The sequence below is a fragment of the Argentina silus genome (assembly GCF_951799395.1).
Source record: "Argentina silus genome assembly, chromosome: 14".
Classification (NCBI taxonomy): Eukaryota; Metazoa; Chordata; class Actinopteri; order Argentiniformes; family Argentinidae; genus Argentina; species Argentina silus.
In genome coordinates this window covers 16,041,596-16,053,284 of record NC_139668.1, presented here as the reverse complement: position 1 = coordinate 16,053,284, position 11,689 = coordinate 16,041,596, and the positions used below count along the sequence as shown (strand labels likewise).

The 11,689-nt window shown below is 43.1% G+C and overlaps 2 protein-coding genes across 2 annotated transcripts in view; one reads left to right on the top strand and one right to left on the bottom strand.

The window, feature by feature from the left end:
• Positions 1–4,919, top strand: ero1a (endoplasmic reticulum oxidoreductase 1 alpha). Its single transcript, XM_083685441.1, has 15 exons — positions 1–153; positions 310–429; positions 514–597; positions 680–721; positions 865–947; positions 1,064–1,137; positions 1,517–1,637; positions 1,810–1,856; positions 2,060–2,086; positions 2,359–2,451; positions 2,663–2,909; positions 3,326–3,395; positions 3,516–3,602; positions 4,000–4,136; positions 4,235–4,919. The coding sequence occupies exons 1-15, from the start codon at positions 64–66 to the stop codon at positions 4,293–4,295; spliced, it is 1,383 nt and encodes a 460-aa protein (XP_083541567.1). The 5' UTR covers positions 1–63; the 3' UTR covers positions 4,296–4,919.
• A 1,136-nt stretch (positions 4,920–6,055) lies between these two features.
• Positions 6,056–11,689, bottom strand: part of gpr137c (G protein-coupled receptor 137c) — an 18,427-nt gene continuing 12,793 nt past the window's right edge. Inside the window, exons 5-7 of the mRNA XM_083684991.1 lie at positions 10,559–10,684; positions 9,461–9,585; positions 6,056–9,122 (exon numbers count right to left, since the gene is read on the bottom strand). Of these exons, the coding sequence (XP_083541117.1) occupies positions 8,894–9,122; positions 9,461–9,585; positions 10,559–10,684 (480 nt within the window). The 3' untranslated portion in view covers positions 6,056–8,893. The remainder of the gene's footprint in view (positions 9,123–9,460; positions 9,586–10,558; positions 10,685–11,689) is intronic.

Sequence of the window (11,689 nt, the reverse complement as noted above, 5' to 3'; positions counted from 1 at the left end):
CGATGGGTGGACCAATATGTCATTAATGGTCTTCGTTTTACAAGACGATCCATCTGATGGAAAATGAAGCTCTATATTTTTGTGGTTGTTCTTACGATTTATAACCTCCAGGTTTCAAGCTCGAGCCCTGCCGCGCACAGGTGTTTCTGTCAGGTAAAGTTGGCTCGTTTACTAATGTTCAGTGCTTGATATACATCACTTGCGGATATAACTTTGTCATGAACGCCACTGCTATTTCAGAGATTTACTGCAATGTTTCAAGTGTAGGCTAGACAATAATGTAAAGTACTTTGTATTTTGTTGCCACAGGTGACAGGTAGCTTGGATGACTGCGCCTGTGATGTAGAGACAATTGATGAATTCAACAATGAGCGACTGTTTACCAAACTTCAGAAGCTGCTTGAGTCCGACTACTTCAGGCTTTATCAAGTGGGTCAGAAACACTTCTTACCTGTTATTTGGTGTGTGTTCAAAATATAATAATTGGTAACTCCATTCCTTTCTTACACACAGGCGAACCTGTATAAACCCTGTCCTTTCTGGACAGACGACAGCCAATGTGGACATAGGGACTGTGCCGTGAAACCATGCACACCTGTAAGTACAGTCTGCCATCAACCATTGATCAAATATTTATTCGTAACAACTGTGTTAAGATTGCACCTTTGTTGTTCCACAGAATGAAGTTCCCGAGGGAATCAAATCTAACACTGTCAACAAGGTACAGTGTTGTAGAAAGTACACTTCAATTTAAAACACTAAAAAACACATTTTAGATGTTTATATATTATATGTCAGGAACAGTTGAATGTCTAATAGGCCTAAGGACCATTCCCCCCCACCCCACCCTTTGTGTGTGCACAGTATTCAGAAAAAGGAAATAACCACCTCCTTCTCGATGAGTGTGAGAAGGCGGAGAGGCTAGGAGCTGTGGATAGCTCACTCAGGTAAGACACATCGGCATACAACATACCGAGTCAGATAACACCACTGAGTCAGACATGCATTAGGCTGTATCCTTCAGCCGAAAGGAACTGATTTCCGTGTGATTGTTTCCCTGCAGTGAGGAGACCCGACAGGCGGTTCTGGAGTGGAACAAACACGATGACGAGGCGGACCGCTTCTGTGTGGCCGACGGTATAGGCCAATCATCTCGTTTTTTCGCTTGACCTCCTGCTTTGCTACCCCATTGTGAATATAAGCAAGCTGTCTGAGTAGTGCTTCCCATACAGCAATAGCCTTTTATATTGTTTATCATCTTCTTGCCCTGGACAGTGTTCATGGTAGGATAGATGCTACAGTCATACACTCTTAGGAAAAAAAGGGTTCTTCATTTGTCCCTGTAGGGGAAAGGGTTCAACGTGAAACCCCAAAAAGGTTCTACATGGAACCCAAAAGGGTTCTTTAAAGGGTGCCCCAGGGACAAATGAAGAACCCCATTTTTGGTACTACCTAGACCTCTTTTTTTTAAGAGTGTACCCTCACTCACTGAGGTCCATTTGCTGTTCACTGTCAGATGAAGAGTCACCTGACTCCGAGTATGTTGACCTCCTGTTGAATCCTGAACGTTTCACTGGATACAAGGGGCCAGCGGCCTGGCAAATCTGGAACAGCATCTATGAGGAGAACTGCTTCAAGTAAGACCGCTTTCACTGTTGGAACAGAGCCAGAGAACAGGATGTTTTGAACCTTACTTTATGGCAAACAGTATATGTCATGCATGTGCCTCGTTGAAGATTAAGTGTTTGCCTATTGAAGTATAATGTAATTAGGATTTGGATTTATGATGCAGTGTGATTTTCTCCTCAGACCCTACACTGTAAAGAGACCTCTAAACCCCATGGCATCGTACAATGGTAAATCCTTAACATTAATTTATAAATGCATTAATAAGCAAAATAAATTATATATATATGTCATTTTTAATAGTCTCAATGTTCCTTTCTACTCACAGTTAATGAAGGTGAGTGTCATTTTTATGATTAGAATAGCATTGGATCATAATATATTTGTTCAATGAGGTAAATTGATCTCATAAAATCTATTTTCAAATTTCCAGGAAGGACGTTTTACAGCTGGTTGGAAGGTAAACAGTAAAGCACTGGAAATAATTAACAAAACATATTTTTAGGTTTATTTTTAGGTTTATTACCTTTACCTTATTTATTTATTATTTATTAACTTATTTATTACCTTTACCTTATGTACCTGATTACCTTATTTACCTTTCATAGACATTGACATTGGCTGTCATTAGAAACCACCCTAGTCTTAATGTCAGAGCATAGCGTAGTCCTGAGAGACATGGTTCTTTAACAGCTGAGCCCCTGTCTTTTCCTACTTGTCCTTCTCCTGCAGGCCAGTGTGTGGAGAAGAGGGCTTTCTTCCGACTTGTCTCAGGTCTTCACTCCAGCATCAACATACACCTTAGTGCCAGGTACCTCCTCGATGGTGAGTTTCGCATACGCGTCCACACACGACTCCTGACGGTGACCAAATAGGCTCTCAATGTGAGACCTCATTCTGCTGTAGTAGTAGTTTGTGTATCTCACCAGTAGGCCTACAGTTTGCACTAAATCAAACAACTGATACCTAAATTGATTAGGGTAAACATGTGAAACACTCCTCCTTGATGGGAATATTGGAATATAACCCTCCTCAGATAACTGGTCGCAGAGGAAATGGGGTCACAACGTCTCGGAGTTCCAGCAGCGCTTCGATGCCGAGCTGACCAGTGGCGAGGGCCCAAAGAGACTACGCAACCTCTACTTCCTGTACCTGATAGAGCTGCGCGCCCTGGCCAAAGTCCTACCTTACTTCCAGCGCCCCTCCTTCCAGCTCTACACTGGCCAGCCTGCACAGGACAGACAAAACAAAGAGCTGCTCCTGGAGCTCCTCCAGGTGGCAAAGTGAGTTTACTGCAGGCAGGAATTACCCATCGCTTGCCTTTGGGATTAGCATTGAAGTGATACCACGATATCAAGGTTCTTATGAGTTTGAGTTTATAAGCGTTTTTGATTGAAGAATTTGTTTGTTTTTGTTAATTGTGTTTTGTAATGTTGGGTTAGGGTTAGGGTTATATTATGTATAGTTGTAAACTGTGTATATGCAGGGCTCCTTTGTAAAAGAGACCTTGGTCTCAATGGGACTCACTGCTAAAATAAAGGTTAAATAAAATAAAAATACATTTAGCTCAATAAGCAAAGTTATGGAGAGAACAGCTCTCAAATGTGATCAGCACTGTCTTGCTGAGGCATCAATTCTTGCGTATTAAAACACAATATCATCATTGTAGTTCTAAAAAGTTCCCTCAATACTCATCCAGGTCTTTCCCCCTGCACTTTGATGAGACCTCTCTGTTTGCTGGGGATAAGGAGGAAGCTGCTAAGCTGAAGGTCAGTACACCATATAGGCCACCATAAACCTTATTATCATTGAAGAGTTGTGTGAGTGAGATAGTGGTGTGGCCCATGAGACATGACTATCTGTGCATCTTCTTCTGTCATGGACGCCAGGAGGACTTCAGACTGACCTTCCGGAACATTTCCAGGATCATGGACTGTGTCGGGTGCTTTAAGTGTCGGCTTTGGGGCAAACTGCAGGTGAGCCAAGAGGAAAGCCGACTACACACCAAATCCTCTGACCTATGCTCAGTGCTGCTTCCCCTCCAAGATAGCTTTGTGGCACAGTTAGGTCATTTGCCAAACTGTTTCAGTAGTTGGTGGTTGTCAATATGTGTGCTACAAGGATTCAAAGCAGCGCTGATATATGGCAGATTGTGATAGTTATAGTGTGATTGTAACCGGTTATAGTGTGATAGTAATCGGTTATAGTGTGATAGTAATCGGTTATAGTGTGATAGTAATCGGTTGAGGCTCCGAGTGTCGAGTAGGAATGGCGCCACCTGGTGTAAGACAATGAGTACAAATGTAAGCAGTGTTGAAGAGACATTGGGTGTTTGTAGTACGTGTTAAATGTGTGTACTCTCTCCTCCTACAGACCCAGGGTTTAGGCACAGCTCTGAAGATCCTGTTCTCTGAGCGACAGATCGAAGCTCTTCCCAGATCTGACAGCTCCCGCCCGACGTTCCAGCTGAGCCGCCAGGAGATCGTGTCCCTCTTTAACGCTGTTGGGCGGTAAGGCCCCAACCGTAGAGTAACCGAAGCTATTCTCATTTCTATGCCCTTATAATCAACTTCAACCTGCGTGCAATAATTGCTAATTTGTTTTTCAGGATTTCAACAAGCATAAGAGAGTTGGAGAACTTCAGAGCGCTGCTGTCAGAAGTCCGGTAATGGCAAGAGTAGAGGTGCAGTTCACAATCACTGCTCCAGATGTCCTGTCCAAGAACTGCACAAGGGGAAAAGAAGTGCGTTTGTATTGATCCTGTGTTTTTTTTAATTTTATTTATATAATTAGATAAACAACAACACAAAGAAGCAGTGTTTGGACTGCACCCACCCATGTGCCAAGTCTCGAGCTTGAGGCTGGCCAGAGGCAGCTGTACTTACAATATAATCAATATATTTGTGTAAAAACTATATGGATCATTGCCATCAACTGAAAAAACAGGGACAAGTTAAAAAAAAATTAACCACCCTTTAAAAAAAAAAAAAAAGTGCCTAACAAGGTGTCTAACTTAACTAACAAAGCCTTTTCATTAGTCACTTAGTTATCCTATCAGGGTAAAATAAATAGTTTGCACTATTTTGATGACAGCTGCTTCTCAAAATGATGTGTTTATTGATGAATGGTTTAATAAGTAAGTAACTTAGCCCAAACCAAACATTTTGCACACACATGTAAAACGTATGAACTAATCATTGAAAGAATGTGTAATCCTCAGGGCCTTTCTAAGTGTTTACCCAATTGTTATCTAAATCTGGTAAACCACTGTTTCTAAATTGTTGATTTTGCTTTCTAAGAGTGGTCAAAGTCAAATAAACAGATACCTATCAAGGTTAGCAAATTGAGGGCAATCAATATTTGGCCTTCGATATTGTACATATTTCAAAAGACTGTTTTCAATAACCGTCTACATGTCAGATTGTTTATAAGCACATTTACCAGAACACAAATGCATTTGCTTAGAAGATCTTGAACGCAGTCTGTTCCCAGTCTCAAAAGCACAAGCTTTGATGCCTCTCACAGTAACTGTATTGACCAGGCTGAGGGAACACTCGTGAATATTGGTAATGGGAAAGAGGAGGAGCGATGTAGAGGCTGATTACGGACACTGCTGTGCCAGAAATGAACATTTAAGAAGCCAAAACACTGTTCTAGATATGAGGTAGGAATGTGAGAGTGGATTCAGGGGCCTTTTCCCTCTGAAACACGCACAGGAGCACCAGCTCTATCGGATTTAACCACATCTAATTCAATTGTAGCCGCGGGTTCAGCCAAGAAACAAAACGCAATTTAACATTGTTGGACAAGAGCTGCCTCTGTGAAACAGCAACACTGGCTGGTACTCAGGAATGGAAACCTTTAACTCTGACCAACCGCACTAGTTAAGACATGGAGACATGGAGAAGGCGATCAATTTATCAGTGTTTCGGTGACAAGCAACGTCCTCCTGGGCTCTGCAGAGAACTGGCAGTCCTCTTGGTGCTGATTCTGTTTTGAGGTGCAGCCTCCTCCCAGTGATTTAGGAGATGCATGTCTTACCCGATTTCACAGATGGGGTCAGAACTGGGTGACCTCTCTTAAGGACCAAGACCATTAGAAAGAGTTGTCTATTGAAGGCCTTCCCAAAAGGGTTAAGCCAATAGGCTGTATGCAGTCCACTGACCAACACCCCTGACAGAGTTAAGCATCTTACACGCATAAGGGACAATCAAGTATTTACTGCCAAGGGAATTTAAGAGGCAAAAAAGAAACATATTTTATTTTGTTTTCTTTCGGTGCAGCTCTCAATACCATTTCTCTCACTTCTCTAATATACTGACCAGGTTACCAAAGGTCAAGGGTTACACACCACTATTGATTTACTAAGCCTGACCCTTCAGCCACAAGACACATTCACACACACCTCTTGTTTTTTAAAACAGTGCAGTAAAACTTTATTTTTAACATGGTAGTGCTTGCATACATCTTTAGTGATCTATGAAAGATGGGTAAACGTGTTACATTCATTGGCCACCCCCCAAAAACAAAAACAATTATAATTATTATAAAGGCTAAACTTGCTCTTTGTGAGGCAAGAGCTGATATAGCAATATAGATTTCACAGAAACAAAATAAAATCGGAATAAAAATACAATACTCATAAGCATGTGGTAAATACTCATGTCTTTCAGTAATGTATTTCACTGCCACGTGGGATCAGTAAAGTAAAGAAAACAAGCTGGTACATTTGACTGCAATCTCTCCCAAATCACAATTAAAAGTATGGAAAAGCGTCCATGCTCAATAAAGAACTGTATATTCTTTAATATGAGGGTGAAAATCTTCAGAGGACCTCTGTCAGTAATTTCCCATAGATTATAGCTGCCCCCTCACCTCTTCTTACTGACTGGGTTACAACTGTCACATGTACAGTATGCTACACATAAGACAACAGCAACAATAAAATAGCAAATTTGAGACCCAAAGCAGGTTACAGAAAAGATTATTCAACCACCTGTTTGATAGTACACCCAAATCCAGAACCCTGTGAAATCCACTTTAAAAACAAATTATAAAAAAGAAAAGAATATATTAAAAAAAAAAAAGTTAAAATAACAAAAACAAACATTGTATTTAAAAGCAAGCAACTACCAGGTTACCTGAAGTTGGCTTGTGGCCCTGGATTTGAGAAGCTAAAAGGAGGCTACTCGGTGGGTTACAACATTTAAAGAATCTTCAGATAGAGATGTACGGCGTAGAACAGACATGGTCCTCTGCCATGCAGAATATGGAATTGTGCCGGCTCTGTACATTACATTTCTATCTGCAACATCACCTCGCTGAATTGGTCTGAATGCCTCATCCGTCACGTCCACAGCGCCAGAGGCCAAAGGTGACTTCAGCCATGACGCAGTGACGTCACAAAGGACAGCACCGATCACAGAGATGATAGGAAGAATAATAGAATGTACTTAAAATGATGATTGCATTTGCCCACTGATTGTGTTTGTCATGTGATATAATTGTACACAGCTTTTTATAAATGACAAACACTTGATGCCAAACATTCAAGAAGGGAGAAAAAAAAACTAAATAACTGAAATAAAACTAAAAGGTTTTTAGTAAGTATTGAAGAATGAAGAAGAAAGGGGACATCAAATCTGAAGAGAACACTTTCTCTTGCCCTCGCTGAACAGCTTTTTTCAGTAACACAAAATACTGTCCGAACACACACACACACGCTCATACACACACACACACACAGTACACCTGGGCTGTACCACTATCTTGATATGAAATATTCAAAATTAGTAGCCAAGGAGTCAGCATAATAAAAGGAACTCTGTTAAAATGGAAATAAGTAGAAGGACATAAAGCTTATTAATCACTTCCAATATATACAGCATTTTGTGCAAGTGGTTTTCCACAAAGAAAACCAACCAATCAACCAAACAAACAAAAAAAACATGTAATGGCACATTTTCAGGTGTCCCTGTATGATGATGAGCTTGATGCTTGCTGTAAACTACCACGTCGATACAGACAGCTACTGTATAATATAGACAGGATATATATAGAGACAGAGAGGGCGTCTTCAAGCCAGTCTTATCCTTTCCAAAGCCAAGATGTGGGGTTTCGCAACCATAAAATTGGACCACAGTGACATATTACTCTGAAACACTCCTCTGATCCTCACATACATTCACTTCCACTGGGTCCAGAACATTCATCAGAAACATATCCCCCACACTCCCCGCTCCATCAGGTGCCTCACATCCACACAGAGGCCCATGAGCAGGTGCATCATTCTGGGATTCCTCTGCTAGGAAATCTGGAGGCTTGAGGTTTAGGCCCAGCTCCCTATCTGTGCTCTTTGGCAAGTGGCTTTCCTCTGTCACACAGTCTGAGGGTGGTAAAGGATGTTAATACTTTCCTCTGTCTCAGTGCATGTTGGGCTAGAATACCGCAAGCCTGTTTCATGTCTAGCCCTGATAGATATGGGGTACAGTAACTGTGGTTAGTTTGGCATCACGAATGGCTCATCGCTCAAGGTACCAACTTATCTAGAGTAAAGTGATGCAGGAAACACAGACATCCATACCCCCCAACCAATCTGAGATTACAAGAGGCCAAAAGTCTAAATTCTAGTCAGGGTATTGTCCTCAGATTGTGAAATGAGGGATGTTTTTTAAGTGCAAATGTTGCCTCCCGACTCATCGAGGGGAGGCTATGGGGGAGGAGGGGGGGGGGGGTCCTAGTAACAGGACATTGCCCACTGGAATGAACCAAATGGACGCGGAATACGGGGGTGACAGAGTGAAAAGTGCCGGTCCACAACAGTGATCATCAAACCTTATTTGTCTTATAAACAAATAAAGACTTTCCTCATTGACCTACACTGTTGTTCCCACTTCTCAGGAAAATAAGAATGTTCCAGGATACTAGGGAGTCAAAAAGCTTTTCAGGAATAAGGAATATCACTCAGGGGACCTCCTCTACTGATCTACTGCTGACTTCGAACTCTCCCCCTCGTTTGGTCCCATCTGACCCCTTAACCCCCAAAGGTCGTCGCCATTGCTACAACAAGCTGGACAGGTGAGTAGCTTGGGAGAGGGGCAGGAAGATAGCTGGAATGAGGGGGGCGTGGCCGTGCAGCGTCAGTCAAAACTGTCGTCGGGGTAACCAGAAGGTTGTAACCACAAAGCTTTGGGTCAGGACCGCCCCTTGCCTGAGTGAGCGATTGTTTTTCGGATGCCTACGTACGTGCGAGCGGAGGTGGGGCAGGTTAGTTCTGGGGGGTGCAGTAGTGATTCTGAGGGGTGGAGTAGTAGGTCGTCGGGGTAGAGTAGTAGTTGTGGTGCTGGTTGGTCTGGATGTTGCCGTAGGCCAGGAGCAGGGGGGCCGTGGAGGTCTGGGGGCCGTTGAGGAGGTGAGGAGTCCCCGTCAGACTACCGTTCCTCTGGATAGAGCCGTACCAGCTGGGGCCTAGCTGTGGCGTGGAGGACAGGATACCGCTGTAAGTCCACAGACAGAGAGAGAGAGAGAGAGAGAGAGAGAGAGAGAGAGAGAGAGGAAGAGGGAGACAGAGAGAGACAGAGAGACATAGAGACAGAGAGAGAGAGAGAGAGAGAGAGACACTTGAGGTTAGATTACATCAGCACGACATCCCATCTAGCACCACTCTACCATCTTCCACTCTTACCTACCCCTCTTCCCCATCAAATGGGTGGATGTTATAAAGTAGATGTTACAAATGTTATAAAGCCCATAGCCCACGCAGAACATCTCTAGGCTATAACACAGTTATTACAACCCTGCTGTTACAGTGTATAACAAGGGCCCTGCACCCCACCTGCCCCTCTCTGGTCTGGAGTTGACGCTCCTGGACAGGTCGTCATCGCTATCGTATCTCCGGGGGTTGTCAAAGAAATAGGCCCTGGAACTGAAGCTGTGGCTGTTGATCATCCCACCTGGAGCCTGGATGAGGATGAGGATGAGGAGACACGGAAAAATTTTTTCATTCAACCTTAATATAAAACAGAATGTTCCGTGGTCCTCTGTGGCTCAGTCGGTAGAGCGTGGCGCTGACAATGCTTAGGTTGTGGGTTCATTTCCCGCTGGGACCACATGTACTGAAAAATGTATGCACTCACTGCAATGTAAGTCGCTTTGGATAAAAGCGTCAGCTGAGTGGCATGTATTATAAAGAGCCTCTTTTCCAAGGGAGAACCACATTTAAACTGGTTACAACATTACCTGACAAGGGTGCATTAGTTTAGTAAGTGTAGTACCTCCCAACTGACGGATAAATGTTGACTTAAACAAGATAAAGATATACTGTAGGTCTCCCTGGATCTAATGGGGTTCTAAGCCACACACTGCTTAACAGATGGAGTACGTTTGTCAGAAATCTGCCACCGTGGCGAAATTCAATTTGAAGTTCCAAACAACAACATCCTCCCTAATAATATTAAACTAATAAACTTGCAGTGTCGGACATTAACTGTTGTGTTTCTGCATGCGCGCATGACTCTTAACTGCAGTCACCAGAGACCTACTCCCTTAGAACACTCCTGGCCAATAATAACATATTTGTACACAACCCGAGTATTGGGTAGGACACTCCATTTTAGAAAGCCTTTATTTCAAGGGATCTCATTCCCTGATCGCTACCAATTAAACATAGTCCTTACAGCCATTAGGAAGCTTTTAGAAAGCTTGCATATTAAGTTGGCAAATGTATGACATTCATGTTAGCTCCTTTCTTGATTGGTGTGCATCAGCCACTTTGTTGCACCTGAACATGCAGTCTGAAAGTAAGGCAAATCTGTGCCTGTGCTGTTTTGCCTTTATTGTAATGAATGTATGGAGAGAATTTCTGTAATTGTGCTCGAGGGGATTAAAAAAGATGCTTTGAATTGAGTTGAATGAGGGTATAAAAGAATCTTACCAGGTTCTGATTGGGCCTCTGCACTCTGAAGAAGACCACTACCAGGCTGGTGGGCAACAGCTCCCAGAAAAACAGGATGATCCCAAAGATGATGTACGCTGCACCGCTGATCTTCTGTACGTCTGCCTGGAGGCGGGAACCCACACAAGACACACACGTTGCGGATGAAATCGTCCAATGAGAGAGATGAGAACACACACATACAGATCCACAAATCTGACGTATAGAACACAACACACACACACACGCACACACACACACATACATACATGCGCACATACACGCGCACACACACACACACACACACGCGCACATACATGCGCATACACACACACACAATCAGAGAGGGGAAACATACACAGACAACAAGATAGAAGGAGTGACAGCAGAGATTGGCAGCACGTACTGTATATTGACAGATTAACATAATGACAACCAGACAGGAGATTTGGTGTACACAGATTAGGGCAAGGATAAAGACGTGTACACAAGGGACATCAATTTACAGAAATAAATATAGACCACATAGAGATCATCCCTAAGACTACTAACAAACCAAGACAGATTGAGACAGGCAGAGAGGCAAACAGACAGACAGGCTAGGTATACAAAACCACACAACACATTCATTTTAATTGCTAAATTTGGCCAGCTCACAGCTCACATATTTTTTTTTTTTTTAATGTGTTGTATATTTGACATGTCGATATTTTATTTTGTAGCAGGGCGCACCTGTAAAAAGAGACCTCAGTGTGTTTTGGATGGATGAAAGTTAAATACCAAATAATAATAAAAAACAGACAGACCACAACACAAACAAGTACCAACACCCACACCCACACCCACACCCACACGCACACGCACACGCACACACACACGCACACACACACCCCCACACACACGCACACGCACACAGACCCAGACAGGCCTAGGGAAACCTCTGGAGTGGGTCGTCTGTCTCAGGGGTGAGCCCAATCTAGGTCAGCAGCACCAAGCAGCCCTTGGTTATGTTCACCCTGCTCTGTCTGGTTATTTATAGACAAACAAAGACCTTTCCCCCACAGAGCCCAGATCCTCCCAAATCCCCACAAATGGATTGTTTCTGCAGCGGGGAGCTAGCCTCTCAGCCAA

What these genes read in the sequence shown, in the direction of transcription:
- ero1a (XM_083685441.1), top strand. Translation starts at nt 64, where the DNA reads ATGAAGCTCTATATTTTTGTGGTTGTTCTTACGATTTATAACCTCCAG. An exon ending in TATGAGGAGAACTGCTTCAA is followed by an intron (nt 1,638 to 1,809) that starts GTAAGACCGCTT and finishes TTTTCTCCTCAG; the next exon opens with ACCCTACACTGTAAAGAGAC. An exon ending in GAGCTCCTCCAGGTGGCAAA is followed by an intron (nt 2,910 to 3,325) that starts GTGAGTTTACTG and finishes ATACTCATCCAG; the next exon opens with GTCTTTCCCCCTGCACTTTG.